We start from the raw sequence: 22,392 nt of genomic DNA, 5'->3' as shown, positions 1-22,392 counted from the left end.
AAATAGTCCATCCACAAAAATAAGTTTCTTTTTATTTTAAAAGAAAATAACTTTTAAGTCTATTATTTTAAAATTGATGTCGATTATTTTTAAGAAATATGAGTTCACGTTTGTTACATTTATAATATATGCTAATTATTTTATGATGCAAAAACAATATATTTTAAATTGTGTTTTTTTTTTAATTGAAACCATAAAAAATTAATATACATTACAAGAATACATTATGAAAATTTCTAGAATTTCAAAAATAGTACGAGTATATAAAATAAAAGTATAAAGCATAGAAAAATTGATGAAAAATACTAAAACAAAAACATACCTTAAACTAGGAATTTTTTAAAATTCCATAACATTTTAGAAAAAATATATATTAAATGATAGTCAGAACATTCCTTATTCTATTTCTAACAACTTTCACTTTTAGAGCATCTCCATTTGAAGTTCATATTAAAATTTATGACAATTTGAAATTTTCAAAAGATTAACTAATAACTTGTAACATCCCGACAACTTACAGGGACTATTGACTGTCCCCACACATCACCAGAATTACTCCAAGTTAAGCACACTTAACCATGGAAGCTTAACCATGGAGTTCTTATGGGTTAGGCTACCGAAAAACAAATCCATTTTGGTGACATGAGTAGCCAAATCAATTCCTTTAAGTTATCCTTCAACTGTATAGTCCTTCAACTGTGTAGTCCCATACCTATACAGTCTCCAGATCCCTCTCATTCTGGTGTATGTTCGATTCGTCCATGTACTCCTTCCACTATAAGCCTGCCAGGAGCCGCTCCTTGTCCGTGTCTCTTGCACCGGCGATCACTTTCCACCCTCTCAATGTCCCAGCGTCACATGTCCACCAGCTTCCGTTTGGTTCGTCCTCGAATCACACAGGACACACAACAATAACTAAACAATAACTAGAGAATGAAAATACTAACTTTAATGTGAAATGTAATCGAAAAAAATGAAAGTTTTAGCCTAAACAAGCACTACAATGAAAAGATAAAATGAAATCGATTGAAAAACTTACTTCTACAGTTTAATGCCATCACTGTAATTTGGTGAGAGGTTTTGTGCAAACGTGAAAACATAAACTATGAGAACGCTAACACTATTTTTGAAATTTTAAAAGAAAAATTTGACATCTATTATAAATGATGGGTCTGACATCAATTTGAACAAAATATTTACAAAAATATTACCTACATTTTTAACGTCTAATTTTATTACCTACGATATGAACGTAGTAACCTTATTACTTTATTGGAATATGAACCTAATAACCTTATAAACCCTCATTATGTTTGTATGATATACATTTTCATGTTGACTTTTTATCGACAAAATTCATATCTTTAGTTTGATATATGAGTTTTCTTTATTAAAAAATTAGAAATAAATGTTAGACGAAATAAATGAGTTATTTCGTATTTATGGGATTCGTTTGATAGGAATGTTTTGTATTTATGAAATGAGTGAGTTAGACCAAATAAATGTTATTATTTTTTGTGTTATGAAATGTGTTGAATTATCAGCTTAATTTTTTGGTAGGTGGTCTATGTTGTAATCTTAATGTGATATTAAGTGATAAGTGACTTCGTAATGTATGAGAAAAATATTTCCTGTTATATGTTTAGATTTAACTTTTGGCGATTTATGTAAATTTCTATAAAAGGAGTTAATATGTTTAAAATTTGAAATATGTGTGCTTATGTAGGTAATAGAATTATTTTAGGGTGTTACAACCTTATATTATTTATAAAAAAAAAATCATTTTTTATAGTTGATTTATAGTGTTAATTTTCATAATTTTATTAGTTATTTTATATTAATATAATCAATTTTTCTTTAGCTTTTAACTAATTTAGTCTTTATTTTAATCTTGTTTAGTAAGTAGTTAGATATTAATTTATTATTATCTAATTATACCACTAATTCTCATAATCTTTTATCTAATAATTAAAGGTCAAAGCTAGAAATTCTTCATTAAAGCTGGACACCACTAACACAGGACTACGTATTAATTCAGAAATTGGTAGCTAGCGTTAGGTGTAAATTTAAATGAATGCTAGTTAAATAGAGAGTAACATTCTCTTAGTGTTAATATTTTGTTTTATGTTTAATGCTTATTATGATTTAATAATTCATAGCATATTTGATCCATTAGGTATGAAGAAATGTCTTTTGTGATATAGAAGTGGAATAAAATAGCTAATGAAGTTTATCTAATGAAATTTGATTCTTTAGTTGTTTTATACCCTTATTGTGAAAGCTTATTTGTTTGTTAAGTACTCAAACAAATTAAATCTTAAGCTCATTTTATTAAGAAATTAGGATTAAGTAAATTTATGGGTTGACTTTAAGATGAAAATTTAGAGGAATTAAGTAATTATATGGATAAAAATGACATTCAATAAAGTCTACCTCCAAACAACAACTTTCCATATCATTTTTAATTTTTTTTACATTCTAAGTATTTGATTAAAGACTAATTTAGACACTAGTTCCTTAATAGCTAAAATATAAATAAATATGGTTAGAAATCAATTCAGACGATAATTTATAAATCAATTATAATTTTTTATTTATAATAAAAATTATTTTAAATAAAAATAATTAATAATTATAACGATTAATTAATTTTTTTTTCGAAAATGAGTTAACATTTAATAAAAAAAAATAGTGAATATTTACGTTTTAAATATATGAGATTTAATAAATGGGACTAACCCGTCCATTAGACATACTCTACCTTAAATAGCATAACTTTTAGCATGTAATAAATATTTATGTTTTACGATCTTATATAAGTATTTTGAGCAGCATAAATTTTGTGAGTTTGATAATTTTAAATTTATATATTCTTTTAGAAATTTGGGTGATATAACACTAACATACGAACCTCCCAAAATTAGAACAATACAATTTGCTAGCAATTGGAGTTTCTCTAACTCAATCAATACTAACCATTAGAAGAAAAAAAAATCCCAATATATTCAAAATATATTTAGAAACTAAAAGTTTTAAAAATATAAAATTAAAAATTAAAGAGAATAAAAGAGAACTTACTTTGTACAAAGATAAACAAAGGAAGAGGTGATGGTAGCGACAGAAATCAAAGGATAGACATAAGTAGGAATAATATAAATCAAAGGTAAGTACTATGATGACAACATAATCCATGATAAAAGTGCAGAACAACAACATTAGTTCAACGACGACCCATAATAATTAATAATGATGTGACTTATGGATATAGAATAACATGATAGAAAAAAATAAAGAAAATAAAACACACTGTTTTACAACTATATTTTCATGTATAAGATAAATATTCAAACTATCATCGTAAATTTTATCTTGATTTTTTTTTTCTTCTAAAAAACTGTTGTACAATTATCAATGGTGAATTCTATAATCATTGTGATATGATGTGAATTCTAATATTTTTTTTTAACTAAATGTGAATTGGAATTCTAAAATACCATATTTATAGAGTTATATACTTTGTATGATTAGGAGTGTGAAAAGTGAAGGATTAATTTGATTTATTGGACAGAGGTGGATTGGAGTCAAATGATTGATTTGATTAAATTAGCAAAATTTGGTAAGTTATGATTATTCCAATCTCAAGATTAGTCTTAAATGTATTTTCTAAAATATAAATAGTTCAAAATAGGAAAATAAATTATTTTAAAAAGTATTATTATTAATTTCCAATAATATTTATAAAACTTTTAAAAAGAATCCAATAAATATATATTTATATTGAGAAACCAACTACTAAATACAAGAGATAAATTAATATTCTACCAAACAATCCCACAAACCCACAACTTTTTACTCATTTCATTAATTATATTTTTCAAAACTTTCTATACTACATAAATAAGGACTAATAATTTAAAATCGATACCAAAGAAACCATTTTATCTGTGTAACTTGAAATGGATGGATTTGGACTTGACTTGTCAGTTTGTTCATTTTAACATTCTGGGAATTCGAATTTTTGGTTTTCAAGATATTCCTTGTATATAGTTATGAAAATGATCGATTGATTCGAATAGCAATTATTTAGCAACTTAGCTTTCATATTTTTGCAAAAAGCATAATGTATTATTCAATATTCAGCCTCTATAAGGCTGGTGGCGCTAATCAAACGTCCTGATTAATTAATCAGTAACCAATTAGAGGTTTTAATTTAATTAGTTAATTAATTAACACCATATTATTTTACATTAAGATTCCGTCAACCAAAGTGCTATCTTACTTAAGAATAAAGATATTTAGACAATATTTTTTTTGACAACATTTGAACATCATCATACGTGTCATTGTATGATTGGTCCATGGTGGTGTCATTGTGTCATTTAAACCAATCACACAGTGACACGTATGATGATATTCAAATGTTGTCAAAAAATATTGTCTATATATCATTATCCTTTACTTAAACCTCAAAGGTATTGGATTAAAATGAATCGTTGGACTTATGCTTGAAATACAGCTTAATTCACCCTTGGAGTTTTTCAACCTATAAAAGTTGGAAATAGCATATTGTTTGACCTAGACTTGTTTTGAAATGGCTATTCGTTTTGGAAGTATAAAGCTAAAGTATAGTATGTTGCTCTTATGATTTGTTCTATTTTGTTTCTTAACTTTCTTTTTGTTTTAATACTTTTGGATGTACTAGATGTCAATGAAACACTCAATGCAAATTTGTGGTTGTTTTTGTATTATATAACTTATAAAAATTGTTTTTTTTCTTAAGAATAAAGTGTCCTTACAAGATTGTAATGCTTTTCTTTCTTCCTTCCAATTAAATTGTGGAATTTTAATATGACAATAGTATAAGTTGATCTTAACTCATGTCATTTCTTATTTTAAAATGTAATTATTATATATAACCCATAAGTAAAATATATATTTTATATTATTCAATAATTTATATATATTTTAAGTAAGTCAACATGTTTAATAATTAAAAAAATAATAACTATATGGTTTTATATTATGTATTGAAATAAAATATCTAATTTTTAATTGAAATTAACATGAACAACACAGTTGAAAAAATACACCTAAAATTTTTAGTGAGTCCATTAAAAAATGTTTGTAGAATTAAATTTTCCATACTGTAATTTAATCAAGAACTTTGAATAATTAATTAATTATTACAGACATAATGAAAAAGTCAACCTCCTATATTCTTATTCTCATTTTTACTAAGAATATGCATAAGTCTTTAGTGTATTTTATTGTAATACTAGGACGTATTGCATAAGATGCACTGAGGAGTTGCAACAGTATTGAGGCAACGAACCAAGAAGAAAGAGCCACATAATATAAGAGCATGACAACTTTAGCCACAGAGCATGCATTACCTTATAATAAACAATTCCCATAAAAAGAGAGACCAATCGTTTTGGAAAATTGGTAATTGGAGAGCATCGGGTTCTGTCTACACACACAAAAACAGACATATTTAATCTATCTGTTGTAACATTAGTACCTACTTTCGGTGTCTTTAATTATAATTTTTTTTTCTTAATTTCCTTTTTCCTCTTTATTACTATTTTTGCATGATAAGACAATTCTTGTGTATTATTAGTAAGTATATGTGCACACCTCTATAGTAGGATAAGTACCTTTGCACAAAACAATAATCTTTTGTGTTCATATAAACACGATTTATTGGTAAAATAGGTAGTGAAAGGTATCAGAGCCTAATAGATAGGATTGGTCATAACCAGAAAAAGCTTCGACAATGGCCACTTGTCAACATTTTACCTCTTCATATTCACCAATACTTTAAAAAAGAAAAATTAGTGAAGAGGCATGATATCAATTAAATATGAGTTAAATTCATTGAATAGACACAATTTCTAATAATTTCTTTTTTTTAAGACAACACATTTCAAACACATATATTTTTATTGGTTATTTATATTAAAAGAATATTCTACATGAAGAAAACTTTTAATATATAAAAATTCAATTGAACCAGTTATCAAACTTAACTATCAATTTTGATATCACTAAAAATTAATGAATCAGAGTCTTTATCCTTATATAATAGTTAACTTTATCTAATCTCCAACCTCTTGTGTCTAGCCTTCTTGTTTATAGTTGGTGAGCCCTCCACATCTATCTCCAACAACTTTGCATCTCTAACCACCATACATACAATAACTTTAACATTTTCTTGCACTTGACCACCATTTTAGAGAATTTAAACAACAAAATGACATTTCCTTTGGTGATTTTAGTAAATTTTTTCACTTCGAGATGGTATAATGATGACAAACAATTTTTTTTTCAAATTATTAAATTGATTTTTAGTTAACTGATGTAAAATATGTTGAATTTGTTACATCAACTATTGATTTTAAAATTGATAATATATTATAAGCAATCAATGCTTTATATAATTTTTGAAATAGTAATAAATATTATACATTTATACATTTTATACAAAATGTAAATAAAGGTGTTAGATAACTCGAATTAAGCTAGACTTTTGAATTGCTTAAACACTACATATGACTTGTTAAGCCATTTACCATGTAAGAGTGTTGTAAGTGTAATATTGGTTAGCAAAGAAGAAAGTGATCTTTTTACTAGTGCAAAAAAGTCTTTGACGTTTTTGTTTTTTAGATGTCTTAAAAAAAACTGATGCCATATCGGGAGATGTTAAATTGACGCCAAATTAAAAAAATTTGACATTAATTGACGTCATACATAGAGTATTTTGACATCGAACATAGAGCAAATTGACGACGGATGCTCCCTCATGTCCATCGTCAATTAACGTTAATTAACATCGCATTTTGCCATTATTCGACGTTAATAAACTTTTTTGTTTTTTTTTAATTAATTGTGACCCATTTTTACAATTTTACGAGACCTAAAAAGCAGAAAAACAACAAATGCAATCAAGTTTTAGGTATTTTATACAGTATGAACTATGAACTATGATATGACGTGTAGTGTAGTATGAACAACAAATATAAACAACAAAAAAGTTCAACAAGCAAGTTCTTGAAAACGAAAACGAAAACTAACCTTAAAAAAATGGGTTCGTTGGAATAAAGTGTTGTCACCAGTGAGAGAGAAAGCAGAACGAGCCTATTAAAGAAAAGAACACGAAAAAAATCAATCAAAACAAACAAAATCATACATAAAGTAGTTAATCAACATGCATTTGTATCAAATGAAAGATTATATGTCCTGGTCGCGAAACTTCGCTCGAAAAAGGTTTGAGTAGAGAATAGAGTCTTATGCTAAGATAAAGTGAATAAATTTTCAACCTTCCGCTTAAATTTTTATTGAATTCACTAACATATAACGTCTAACTGTAGAGCATTCGATGTCTTATAACCTTTTGACGTTTAATTTTAGGACATTCAACATCATACGTAAATACATTTTCATCTTCGCACCAAACATTTTCGCGAAATTTAGCTAATAGAATGTCAAATTTCTCAGTATCCACTGTCTTATAACTAATTTACGTCAGACAAGTCTATGTTCGACGACATAATTGAACTTTTATTTATAAAAATGTGACATATTATTTTTAACATTGAATGTTGAACGCATGATGTACATTCGTGCTTGTTTGAAAATAAAGTTATAAAGATTACTGCATGTAAATATTATGTGAAAAGGTTATAGCATCCCAGTGCTGTATTTTATATTAATATATAATTTTGACTGATAAAAGAAAAAAAAACGAGATGCAACGTCGTACATTGTTGGAGAATTGGTTTCACATGTTGTGTGACAGTTGTATCTTTCAATACTCACATGTTGATAACAATGTGTTTGCTTAGTTAGAGAGAGAAAGAGAGAATACATAGAGATGTCATTAAAAAGTTTAACATGCAAGGATGCTATACTTCTGTGTACGCTCTTACGTGAGTCTACATCCACTTTGTGGATATCTAGATTCACTAAGTTCACTCACGTTTGGTTATTTTGTTACATATAAATGTTTTTATTCAGAAATGGTGGCCGACATTAAGAATGAGTGCTTCTACCAAACCTATGCTAATATATGGCCTTGTCTTGTACGTGGAAAATAAATGAGAAAAAGAAAACCAAAAATAAAAAATCAAGAAATTTGTGGCTGAAACAGAGTATTATCCATAAATGCAACGTCGGTTTTCCACCGAATAACAACTATAAGACGTACCATATATTCCAATATACTATGGTTTTACCTTCTTACACTCGCTGAAATGGTGGTGGATATGACCAATTGTCCACGGCAAAATCTAACAAAAATCTTGAATCTATTATATGTGTGTCTCTAAAACATTATTCCAAGAAATAATGTGCATGAAATGAGCAATTGACAAGGAACAATATATTTGGTAGCTGACTATGGCTAAACTTATGTATGGTACGAAGAACAACATGAGGATGTGAGCAGATTTCCTTGGATACTTGTCCTCTTAGTTAGGGTTGACTTAATATTTGTCAAAAAATTTTAGTGTCGAAGTAAAATCCGTTGTTGTTTCCAAATTTAATTCATACTAATGGAGTGTACTTATTACTTTAGAAAAATAAGTCATGCAAGAATTATATATAAGCCACACTTATTTTAAAGATAAAATAAGAATCATGAGAGTAATAAATATATATTTTTATAATATTTATTAAAGAGTTTATTTGTCATTAAGACGATTTAACTACATGTTCAAGTTTTAGATGATATTAATAAAAAGTGAAATTTGTGGCTATGTTTCTTTATCATTTCTAGACTGTAATGTTAATAATATAAATTTATTCTGAAAATTTTTAATTTTTATTATTTGGAAAAACATAGAAATATTTTACACGAATCGTTTTATTATCTGCAACACAGTTTTTTTATTTAATATAATTACATATGCATTACTCGAATCAATTTACTATATGTTCTTGGGGGTATCCTTTTTTTGTTACGTGGTTATATTTTTTTCTTCCATAGAATATGTTTACTATTCATAGATTGGATATAGTTAAAATTTATAATATTTATATAAAAAAAACATAACTTTTACGTGTTGTCACATGAAAATTAAACATGAAAGGATTCATATTCATTCGTATTCTCTTCCGATATAATAATACTGGGTTGCTGAGATTAGACATCACTTTTCTTTGTCTGGTGTCTCTCATAATGTATGTCTGTTGCATGTTGGATACACACCTTAATGTTACAAGATCATTTTCTTGGTTATAGCCCAAGACATGATGAGGATGTTGCAAGAATTTTGCCAAAGCTAAACCTCTAGACCATGCACTCAAGAACCAATTTTCTTATTACTATGGTGGTAAAATACTTTTTCATAAAGATTTTCAAAAGAGGAAAATACAATCTAAAGAAATTATATGATTTTTTTACAAATTAATTTTAATTTATAGAAAAAATAGTTTTACTAAAAATGGTTCTGTGAAGAATCTTTATAAACCCTGTCCTGATATATGAAAAAAAAGACAACAAATATTATCCAAAACAGTGAAATTAATTAGTTACTGACAAAAAGTTAACCAGTCTAAACTGGTTTTGGTGTAAGATTTACTGATAATCTTAATCTGAATTAAGTCACAAAATAAATTACAAGTGTTTTGGGTCTCCTAAAAATATGTCAAATTTCATATATGTTTACAAGTTATTAAATGAGAAATAAAAATCATCCATATGATAATAATAATTAATTTTAATCATTTATTTCATTATATAAAATAGAATACTTATATTAAATTTTAATTATATATCAGCTATAAACTTAAATTTATATAATAAATATATTCTATTTTTTTTAATCTCATGTTTTCTCGGATAAAATAAATACTATAGTATCATGTGTTTATCTGAACAAAACAATTTGTCAGCGACAACGCATCTACTTAAAATTTTAAAAAAAATATTTTAATTTTATATTAAAGTTTGGAAACTTTAAATATATTTAACTTTTATTTTACTTATTAGTTTATCGTAAAACTTTATATGTGGTAAATGGTTCAATTGGTCGATTAATATAAATAAATTTATAACAGGAAGAATATTTTAAATATATAATTTTATTGTTGTATTAAAAATCATACTACACCTGTTTCTGGACCTACACCTCACTCCCCATATTCATAATTACAAGGAAAAAAAATTCTCTCAATTTTCTCAAACTGCTTCTTCATTTTAATATATTTTGTTTATCTTTTTCTTTAATTTAATTTCAATAGTCCTTTTTAAAAAATGAATAGTTAAAAATTAATCTAGTGGACAACGTACATAAATCAGACTATTAGTGTTTTGCTTCCTGTACCCCATAATTGCTACTGCACCTCATGGTAAAGGCGAAAAAGGTCAAGTTTTACTCTACCTTCTCCTTGTTGCCGTGTGGGTTTGCATGAAGGAGCTTCATTGCCGCCGTTGGGCCGCAAATCGCCGCTGCATTGCCACTGCTGGACCGCGAAACACTGCTGCCGCCCACCGCTGACCACTGAATCGCCACTTCCCTGCATTGTTCTTGCCCAAAAACAGGCGAGTTCGTATTTCTTTTAAGTTCTGGAATGTACTTTCCGGGAACTTTCCGGATTGATTATTAAGGAAGGACCATTCGGGAACATTTTAGACGTTACGAGGTTCAGTTAGCAATTATGGAGGTGTAGAAAGCAAAAGCGTATTCGCAATGATCAAGCTCTAAAGTTCAGTAGGTTTTTCAGTTACCATCTCATTTCTGCAACCCAAAACCCTTGTTATGTCCCTCCCCTGCATCTCAATTCTCGAACAGGTTGTAGTTCCTCTGCGAGAACGTTTCTTCCGCTGTCGTCTTCTTCATCCATTGCAATTCCTTGCGGCAACTGGCAATTTCTCACTCGATACTTTGTTCCTGACAGAGGTGCTTTTTCTCTTTTTCTCTAATGCTTCTTTGCAATCCGCTGTTATTATTTACCGCCTACATTAATAGTTCATTGATATGTGTGGTCCTGTTGATTTAATTCATCTGCGTTTCATAGTTAGTTAATATGCTTAATTGGATGTGCCACGATTAGGATTTGAAAGCATCGGTTTCCTTAGGTTTTCTTTAGTTCCGTGATGGTAATGAGTCATAGATGATAACATAGCAAAATCGCAATGAGCATTTTGAGTGAGGTGGAATGCAGAGATATGTCTAAATACTGTCATTTGTTCTCATGTGAGGAACGAGTTATTATGTATTTAGCCGCGTGTGTTTCTTGGATGGAAGAACTAATAGAATAGGAAGTTATTGAGGGTAGTTAAAAGTTCCTGGTAGAGTATACCTAGACAAGAGTATACACAAATTTAATGTATATGGACAGAAGTGCAAGGCCCAAAAAGGCTGGGAAAAAGCACTAGCAATGTTCACGGCTTGAGTGATGGAACTTTGTCTCATATTTTATAAAAACGGTTTAAGATGATCCTTTTTGCTTAAGACATTAACAACACTAACAATGTAATTGTCCCTGCCAAAACTGAATTAGTTGTTTATTTCAAAAACATAACCCAAAAAACCTCAAAATGCAAGATGACAAATTCCAAAAACCCTAAAATTGCAAAATCAGAATATAATTGCATACAATCCCAAATCGTGAAATCAGAAAACAAAACCACAATTTGAAAACCCTAACCCCTAAATTGAATTAACAATCTGCCGAGGAGAAACAAGAGACAAGGAATTCCTAAATCAGAACCCTCAACCTCAAACAAAAACCCTAAAATCCCTAAATCATAAGATCACGAAGAACCCCAACTATTGCGCCACCAACCTGCAGAGAAAACAAAACAGAAACACAATCCAAGAAAGGAAACCCAATGTCGCGAGATCAGAATAGAACCTCAATTCGAAGCCCTAATACAAACAAAACTAGAACAAGAAGAAGGAAAGAAGAAAGGTTCCATGCGATGCCAACCTAGAAATAGCAGAGAGGAAGGAGGAGGGTGTCTCCTTGCGCGATGAGGAACTCACGCTGCTGGGTTTGTTCGAGAAAAAGGATGTCCCGAAAATGGAAGTCAAGAGTTTGTAAAACTGTGATTAAGGTAAAGGGCAATTGAACTCAGCATGTCACACAATCAATAACTAGATAGGTCATTCAGTTTTGGCCAAGGGGCAATTATACCGTTAACTTTTTTAACGCCGTAAAAGATAAAAAAAACCAGAAAATTGTGAACATCTAAAAAGGATAGAACCACTTTGAACAAATCTACCAAACCTAAGGACTAAAGTAGGTATTAAACCAATATCTTTTTAACTCTGGCTTGTCCTTTGGATTCATAATTAACTTGTATAGGGTTGGTGTTAGGAATTCAAGTGAGTTGGAAGTCCTACATTGATTAGAGAGTAAGATTAACAATATATGAGTAGAAAGAATGATAAACTTATTGTCTAAAGGTTTGGATTGAAGGTGGTGTAATGAACTCTTTTATGGGTTTATTCATGACCCATTGGTGTCAAACCTTCTTAGTATCCTCTCTCGAAAAACTTCACAGTTGGGGATATTCCACATTTATTCGTGTTAATGGTAAAAAGGAATTTCAATTTGTGCTTTATTGAGTTGTATATGGTACTAACTACTATGATCTGATTCTGGGGGTTTTTATGTTATTACTTGTGATTAGTTTGTTTACAAATGAAGAAATGACTGAGAAGCCTCTCAGCATTCAACTAAATTGAGTTAAGGATATTCTTGGACGAATGAGGATGACTTCCATGTAGAANCTTTTTAANAGAATTGGATAGANGGCCANAGTGCTTGGGTACGGGGATGGTGCTACCATAGCAGATTTTTAGGGTTCTAAATCGTCATCATCATCTTCCTTATTGTGATCTGCACATTAAACTTCTGAAGTTTAATGTTTGGCGTCAAATGAATGTGAAAGGTGATATATGATAAGGCCGAACTCTCTAACATCAAAATTCATCACTTGAGCTGAGATTTTTAATATTCTTTTATGGGCCATAATTTACCTCATGCTGAACTGCCTTCCAAGACTTAGATGTGTTTCTTTCTTACATTCTTTTCCCAAAGTGTCCAAAAATATAAAGCAAATTCATGCCCAGTTAATTACTAATGGCCTGAAATCGCCTGCCTTCTTGGCCAAGTTAATTGAGCATTATTGTGCCTCACCAGACTCACACATTGCTAATGATGCACATTTAGTGTTCCAGTACTTTGACAAGCCAGACATATTTCTCTTTAACACTTTGATAAGATGTGCTAAACCCAATGATTCTATTATAATTTTCCGAGATGAGTTTTCTCGGGGACTCATGTTTTTTGATGATTACACTTACAATTTTGTTCTTGGAGCCTGTGCTCGCTTTCCGTCAGCTTCAACGTTGTGGGTAGGTAGACAACTACATTCCCTGATAGTAAAGCATGGGGTTGGGTCAAATATTTTGGTTTCGACTACCAAAATATACTTTTATTCTAGCAACAAAGATATTATCTCAGCCCGACAAGTGTTTGATGAAATGTCAATGAGAAGCAGTATTACGTGGAATGCTATGATAACAGGTTATTCTTCCCTTAAAGAAGGGAAAAGACAATATGCTTTCAATGCATTGTCATTGTTTAAGGACATGTTGGTTGATGTACGTGGAATTAAACCAACAGATACAACCGTAGTTGCTGTCATTTCAGCAGTTTCTCAGATGGGTTTGCTAGAAACTGGTGCTTGCGTACATGCATTTGCTGAAAAGACATTGTGTACTGAAGATGATGTGTTTATTGGGACTGGTCTTGTTGATATGTACTCAAAATGTGGATGCCTTGATAGTGCCTTGTCTGTCTTCTGGCACATGAACCAGAAGAATATCTTGACTTGGACGGCAATGACTACTGGCCTAGCTATCCATGGGAAAGGAAAACAAGCCTTGGAGGTTTTATACAAGATGGGGGATTACGGTCTGAAGCCTAATGAAGCAACTTTTACTAGCTTTTTATCTGCTTGTTGTCATGGTGGGCTTGTCGAAGAAGGCCTTCAATTGTTCCATGAAATGAAGAGAACATTTAATGTGACACCTCAGATAAAACATTATGGTTGCATTGTTGACCTTCTTGGTCGTGCTGGAAAGTTAAAAGAAGCATATGAATTTATCATACGGATGCCAATTAATCCTGATGATGTAATATGGAGGACTCTGCTAGGTGCATGCAAGATTCATGAGGATGTTGTGATGGGAGAGAAGGTGGGAAAATTTCTCCTTCAGTTGGAAGAATGTAGTCGTCCAGAGTTGACTTCAAAGAGCGAAGACTATGTATCTCTGTCAAATGTTTATGCTTTAGCAGAAAGGTGGGTCGAAGTTGAATCTGTAAGGAAACAAATGAGAGCTAAGAGAATCTCGAATAACGTTGGTTGTAGCGCTGTTCAAATTTTCAGGTACGATACTAGTATAAGTGCTATTATTGACTAATTTCTCAGTTTTATTGCTTTATTAGTTACTGATTTTGCTTCAAAATTCACATGACAGTCTGTAGAACGAAGACCACAGAAAGAGAATTTTGAGGCTGAGCATTTGAGTAAACCAACAGAGATTAACTGTTGAGCGGGATAATAGTACATTTCCTTCCCGTAAGTCTAATCTTTTTGTCCAAGTATTTTCGAAGATGCCCTTGCAAAATGGAAGTGGTTGATCTGTCCAATTAATCAGTTTCAAAAACAGTGCTGTTTGTGGAAATCTTGCGCGTGCTGCGTGATCAGATTTCACAGCAGGCTTCAAAGGCTGCATTGAAGCCGATTGTGGAGAGCTCTTTCCGTGGGGAAGGAACAGGATAAAGGGGTTGAGGGTGGTGCAGTTTCCGTCCTCATTGAACTACTTGTTTGTGCCTCGAAAAGAAGAACTTGTGAACTCATTTTAATAGCTTTGGATCAACTTTATGGATGTGCGGAAGGGCGTGCAGACTTGTTGAATCATGGTGCAGGAGTGGTCATTGTGTCCAAAAAAATTATAAGGGTCTCTCCCGTGACAAGTGATAGAGGGGTTAGAATTTTGGCCTCCATTTGTAGGTATTCCGCCAATGCTAGAACGCTCCATGAAATGTTGAAGGTTGGGGCTGTGTCGAAGTTCTGTTTGGTGCTTCAAGTGAATTGCGGAGGGCCAATGAGATTAGTCAAATTGCACTCCTCAATTTGGAAGAATTCTTCATATATTCTTTACCTTTGTTATCTTCCTTTCTGAGATCTAATTTGATCATAGTTTGTAAACTTTTCATTTTTATTTTTTATTTTTGTGTGATTGCATCTGATGAAAGTGTCTGGTGCCAGAGGTTTTGGGGTTATACAAATGAATCACGCAGTTATGGAAGGGGAAACAAATCCTTGGATAAATTTTTGTTGAACATTGTACTGATCTAAACAATAGTATTAGTTAACTATAATTTTTATTTATTTATTTTTAACGTGGGAATTGAAATTTGGATATAAATGTCCTTTGCACCAAAGAAGTTGACTTGATCTAGTAGTTATTTTTCTTATGTAAAGAGACTTCAAAGGGAAATTTTTATTTCAATTTTAACAAAATATTATTTGTTACCTCAATGTAATGTTAATATAATAATAAACCATAAGTTGCTGTCAATTATAGATTTCATATTTCGTTGGATAAAGGTTGGGTTGGGTAATATATTATATTTTCGTCAATATACATATTTTTTTATTATTGATGAATTATTTTTGCTGAATGAAGCTCCCAGCTGCTATAATTGTTTCAAAACCCCTCTTGGAATAGTACTGTTAACAAAACAAGTCGAGATGTGGTCACGAGACTAACACAACTTAGTCATTGAGTTTACGTATAATGTAAATGTTTAGTGATATTTTTGTAATTAAGTATTCAAAATTTATGTTTAAAAAAAATCTTTTACCCTGTATTTCCTTCATTTTCTTCTTTACATGAACAACATCCTCAACAATAGTAAGTGTTTTACGCGTGCCAGGGCTTCGTTTGGTGACCCAAAGTTGCTTTTTTGGACATTCCTGTTTTGGTGCATTATGAAACTTCTTTCCCCTAATTATTTGTTTGCATGGAGGTTAGTTTCACAATCCTTTCGTTATAGCATAGGCACAGTACATGATCGTTTTTAAGAAAACTTAATCATTATTTTGTATGAATGTTGTGAGTTTTATGATTTTAAGTTGATAATAAATGTTTGATTAATCTTAGATTTATTAGATGTTTTATGTTTACATAATTTTATATTTATTAAATGCTTGTTTAATTATATTAAAGTGTGTTGTTAGTTTATATTAAAATTTATTATAATTTTAGATATACACATTGAATAAGTTTCTGCTTAGATTTAGTATAAATTATTAAACTTTAACATTTATATTAAATTTTAAATTAGTTCTTCAAACATTTGAAAATATATTTTTCATAATTTATTGATATTTGTATATTTTAAGTTTATGTACTGATAAAATTTCAATTCAAATTATTTTGTGTTATTTTTTAAATACATTCTTGAGTATTGAGTGTAGGAATGAATAAACCATTTAATTTAATTTTACTTTTGAATATATATATATATATAGTTTGTTAACGCGCGTACGCTTGTTTTTCAATTGATACATTTTAACAATGTGTACCGGATTATAGTAGACAAAAATATCCTCATATATTATGGATTTTAAGTTTTAAAGTCAAAGATATTTAAATAATTTTCATTCTCAAAACTAACAAAAAAGAAACTCCCAAACTCTTACTCACCTCTCTCATTCCTCTCAATCCTTTCTCTTTCATCTCTCTCACTCCAACCTTTTCTCTGTTACTGTAGCCCCAATTAAAAAAAATCAATCAAAAACACTGGCTGTTAAGCAATTTCTTACAAAAAAATGATTTTATAACGAGTTTTCATTTTATAATTTTTGTCTTAACTAATTTTATCTAATTTTCACAAGGATAATAACATCAGAAGGAATTGGTAATTGGACTGAAGGTTTTTTAAGAGATGACGATTCAACGATGATGAAATTAGAGAGATTAGTGAAGATGATGAAATTGAAGAGATCTTGAATGAGCGAATATGCCAATAACTCAACTCTTTACAAAGGTAAATTGTTTAACGACGAATATTTCTAATTTTTTTTAGTTGGGTCTACCATAGGATGATAGAGAAAAGGTTAGAGTGAGAAAGATGAAAGAAAAAAGATTGAGAGGAATGAGAGAGGTGAGTAAGGGTTTAGAGGTTTCTTTTTTCTTTTTTAGTATGGAGAATGAAAATTATTTAAATATCCTTTACTTTAAAACTTATAATCCATAATATATGAAGGTATTTTGTCTACTATAATTCAGTACACATTTTTAAAATGTACCAACTAAAAAACAGGCATACGTGCATTAACAAACCCATATATATATATATATATATATATATATATATATATATATATATATATATATATATATATATATATATATATATATATATAATCTATGTAACCTTTTTATTAAATTTTAGTTGACAAAAATATTTTATATATATAAAAAATATACTTTAAACACAAAACTATTTTAATAATTTTTATTTTTAAGTTTCAATTGTGGAATTATTCTTTGTCAAACTTGTCATTTTTAAAGTTAAAAATTTTGAATCATACTACTTATTATATATCTATCTATAGAAAAACTTAAGTGTGGTAAGGAAATGGACGTCATCATTCATTTATTGCAAACTTGACCTTAACTCGTAATTTCTAGGCAAAATAAGAGGTTTAAATTATTTGTTGTTTAGTGAAATCGAATCTTTAATTTAATTAAATTAAATTTAGAGTTTATTCTAAAAGGACCTTTTAGAAGAAAAAGAAATATTTTTTACTGTTAATTAAAATTAGTTTATGTATTAGTTAGTTTGTATATACAATCCTTTTAATTTTTGACTCTTAATTTGTACATAAAACAATTTTACCTTTTAAAATTTAATTTTATTATTTTTTAATATTTTCCCTTTGAATTTATATTTGAAAAATTACTTAATTATATCATAATTGAGTTGGATATCAAAATTAATTTGGATTTAATCAAATTTACTATTTTTTTTATTTAGCAATCAAACACAACATATAACGGGTTGATTAAGTTAAAAAAAATCATTTTTTTAAAAAAGACTAAATGAAAAAAAATATTTATAATATGCTTTAGTAATTACAAAGTAAGGGAAATATGACACGGTACATAATTATATGGTAAACTATAAAATTGTTTTTAAAATAAAAAATATCAAATAAGTATTTTTATTATTCATATATTATTTAATCTGAGTTAAAGTTGGATTAATTGTACTCAATGAACATGTTATTTAATCTAATTCTAATTAAATATATAATGAGTAAAGCAAAACTTACCAAAAAAGTATGTTGGATTGAGCTTTAAAATCAGGCGGTATGTAGCTGTTTACATTTCTAAATGAGGCAAGTTTTTTCATCCGAAAAAAAAAAGTGCTATTGAGAAATTTTATTTACACAATATTTGTAGACTTAAAAAAAAAATCTTTTAGCCTAAAATATATTGCATATAATATATTATGTAATACACATCCTCTTTGGAAGATATATGATGTCAATTTGTGGTATTGAATAAAACAAAACAATTGTTTGGAGTGAATTGGCTATTTAAATTCCGATCGATGACCATAGTTACATAGCAAATGAATAAGAAAATATAGAAAAAAATAAATAATTAACTGAAGACCCTTTTTAAAATTTTATTTTCAGCCATAATGTTTGTGGTAAGGGAATATATATATATATATATATATATAAACTGGATATTTAAATTTGGTATATAAGGAATTAATTAATAAACTCAATAGTGGTTGGGAATATTTGATGCAACTGCTACCTCATAGACGAGAGATGAGACTTTGTAAAGTTGAAAAAGAAAAAACAAAGTTTGAGTGTTTTATGAATCTGTCTGCGAAGTTCCAGCCTTGAAGAAAGCATTTGAAAGGATCAATGTTATATCTTTGGCTGTCAAGAAGTAATAAAATGGAAGGTGGAAGTATCATTCATCAAAGATATGAATTTTCAATGTTATATGCTGGAGGTTATAAAATATAAATATGAATTTTTATTCAAATTTTGTAAAATGAAATTGGTTTGAAAGTGTATAAAATTATTTAATTAAAGTTATATTAAGCGGTTATGTATAACAAACAAATATTTAAAGAGTTGAATTTCATGAAGTAAATTAAATGTAAAACTTTAAATAATATAATTTTAACATAACTCAACGTTCACATCATAACCTCGCAAGTCTTAAGTTAAATATTAATGTGAAAACTAATCTTTTAGTTATATTAACACAAAATTTCTATTAAAAAAATGTAAGAAAATGAAACTCTTGCTTAGATTAATTGCGTAAAGAAAAAAACTCAAAAACTGAATTTTAAATAACATACCTCAGTGTTAATTTTGTTTTAAGTTTCTCAATCAAACTCTTAGTTGTACTTTATTAAAAAGAAGTAATAAAAGAGTTTTTCAGCTGACTCTCACACACACACTGAGGCAACATTCTACCATCCTATCCCTTCCCTCGTCATTGACTAAATCCAAAACAATTAATGTATCCAAATGATAATTTTAGCCTTTCATTTAAATCTACAGTGTTCCGGTTATAGGATCGAATTATCTAACTCTTTCACAATTTCCTCCAAAATCCATTAGGTCACTGTTCCAATCTTTTATTTCCTGTCCACCGTCTGGAGGTATTCCTGCTAAAGGTTATTTAATGTCTAAGTCAATGATTATTCGTACATAATATGAGTGTTACACAATAAATGAGAATACCTACATCTTACCTTTGACCTTTTATTACAGACATTAGATTAGCGAAACCTTAATTTAAGCCCAATCACAACCCAACCCCTCATAATTAATGTTTTAACTTAATCACGATTTCACGACTGAAAATTTGCTTACTAATCATGACCGATCAACCTTGATCCCGATTCCTGCCGTCTGAAGATGACCGTTCGAATCCTCTGGTACATAGAGAAACAAAAACAACATTAGTAAAACACTGTTGTCATACTCTTATTTTATTCTTAATATTTATGTTGGATTTTGTAAACATTATATTAGTTTTGAATGCATGTTTTTTAGGGTTCTATTCTACACATCATAGCACCATAATAAGCCCATCCAAAAAGATGGGAGTAAAGATCACATCATAATCCGCTTTTAACAATTTAACAAAACGGTTGATCAGAGTAGGGCAAATTAAAAAATAAAAAGAATGTGAGTTGGCATCCGAGAACCATGAAACAAACAAATAAGATAGCATTATAATTTTTCAATGTATGCATATATATAGTATTAATTATGAGGGTTATGAAGGAATCAAATATCATTTAGAGTTTATATTAAGTTGAAATTATACGTATTAAAAATTAAGTTGCCACAAACCATAGCATTTAAGTCTATTTTTAGATTTAGGCTGCATTCGCATTCAACTAGTTGAAAAACTTTCAAAAAAGAGAATATTTTGGCCACCCTTTTAGGTGTTGGTCTCTTCTACGATGGTACAAAAAAAAAAAATTAAAACAAAAATTGATAAGAATAAAACGTTGAATTAAGTTTAAAACTTATTGTTTTAAACGAAAGTCATCCAAAATTTATTTAAAAAAAAATGATTGTTTATAAGTTTAGTTAGAGTTAAAATAATAAAATTAAAGAAATTCAACGAGTTCTGATAGTGTTAATGCGTGTATTAATTTGTTAGCTTGATATAAAATAATAAAAGAATGAAATTGTGGTGATTACAATCACGAGGCACACAGCTCACAGCATATTCAGCAGCACTGGAATATATAATTCTTGTTACCTCATACACTTAGCTTAACAATAGCTGCTCTCTTTGACCATTCCCTCTGTCAATTTGCTTCAATTTCTGCACATTCATCGTACCTATCAAATAAAACTGTCTCTATTCATTCATTCTTATTATTTGCTGAATCATTTATGTTATATCTTTAAAATGATTATGATAAATGTTATCATAGTTCAGTTTCTTTAAAATAATGTAGTAAACATTATTTATTTTTCTTATTTTGATCGTAAATGTGTGTGAAACTGGTAATCATCTTTGAAATGGCGCGAAGTTTCCAATGCCATGTGAATGAGGATAATCATAATTTAGCAGCACATGGATTTCTAGATCAGATCTTCAATTTTGACTTGTATAATGTCATCATAAACTTAATGCTTATGTTTCTTTAATCCTCACCTTTTTCGAAAAGATGATGGAAAAAGTTTTTCTTGTCGAAATTAATGCAAGAAAAAGTTCATGCAGTTCTGTCGATGCAAACAACAACTTTATATGTTGAACCCTATTAAGGAGTTTTCGTATCTAGAAAATGATAATGTGTGGTTTCTCATGCTTTTATAACAGTGTTTACGTATTCATTTTTTCCCGAAATACCCGTTGTCTGTTTATATGTTCGGTGCATTATCGTTATCTCCTTGAGTTACGAAAATAATTGTCCAAATTCAAATCTTAGTTGTACAATCTTAAATAAAACACATTTTCATGTAACTATTTTCTGTCTTCTATGCTCGTCTTTGACTGTATTTTGAGCCATTCAGTGCCATCCATTTAATAAGACCTGATGACAGCAGTTGGGGCCTGCAAATACCAAAAGGAACACCATGTTTGAAAACTAGTACAAAAAATATTATTTTTCTTTATACATGCGTGTGATTTCAGCAGATCAGTTAACTGATTATTTAATAAACTTTTACTACATAAGATTTTTATATTTTGATCTTAAGATAATGAATTTATTAATTAATATTGTTTTTTATTTTCTCATTTCTATCATCTTAAGAGTGAGTTTATTTTGCTTTGGTATATTCTCTCGTGAAAGCATATATATAACCTTTATTTATACGGTTTCTGTTATTGTGGTTGTGTTGTTATTCTTATCACAAGCCACTCATAAAGACATATATATCCTGCTACTAATAAGGTTTTTTAAGAATTGTAGAAATATAAGAGAGAAATATATATGTTGTATGGAAGAATTTATTTATTTATTTATGTATATTGAGTAGAATGAAACAAAATATCAAATATTTATTATATATCTCAATTTTTATTTTCTAAATTTAAATAAAATAATTAGTTATATTTTTATCTTTCTATAAAAGATATTTTTCAAAACTGAAAGATTTATTAAAAATTGATTTAAATAAAAATATATCAAGTAAATATTCTCAATAAGAAATTACTGAATAATTTAAAATAATTCAAACTAATATGTTGCACAAAGAAAGTTATTAAAAAAATTAAACAAAAAACCCTATCAGACAAACAATCTTATAAGTTTAAACAAATTCCTATAGCCTCTCTCAGATATTACCTTAATAGA

At 28.9% G+C, this 22,392-nt stretch overlaps 1 protein-coding gene across 2 annotated transcripts; it reads left to right on the top strand.

Annotated features, from left to right (window-relative positions):
- Positions 1–10,333: 10,333 nt before the first annotated feature.
- On the top strand, positions 10,334–15,412 carry LOC106753147 (pentatricopeptide repeat-containing protein At3g18970). 2 transcript variants are annotated; one of them, XM_014634948.2, is made up of 3 exons: positions 10,334–10,901; positions 12,641–14,404; positions 14,496–15,412. In XM_014634948.2, the coding sequence occupies exons 2-3, from the start codon at positions 12,993–12,995 to the stop codon at positions 14,500–14,502; spliced, it is 1,419 nt and encodes a 472-aa protein (XP_014490434.1). In that variant the 5' UTR covers positions 10,334–10,901; positions 12,641–12,992; the 3' UTR covers positions 14,503–15,412. The 2 variants fall into 2 exon arrangements, with proteins under 2 accessions (XP_014490434.1, XP_014490433.1); XM_014634947.2 differs by having other exon boundaries at positions 10,334–14,404.
- Positions 15,413–22,392: the final 6,980 nt, after the last annotated feature.

Source organism: Vigna radiata, unplaced genomic scaffold (assembly GCF_000741045.1).
Source record: "Vigna radiata var. radiata cultivar VC1973A unplaced genomic scaffold, Vradiata_ver6 scaffold_234, whole genome shotgun sequence".
In the NCBI taxonomy this organism is placed as follows: Eukaryota; Viridiplantae; Streptophyta; class Magnoliopsida; order Fabales; family Fabaceae; genus Vigna; species Vigna radiata.
Note: the sequence above shows the minus strand (reverse complement) of the source record. Positions and strands in the feature narration are given on the sequence as shown.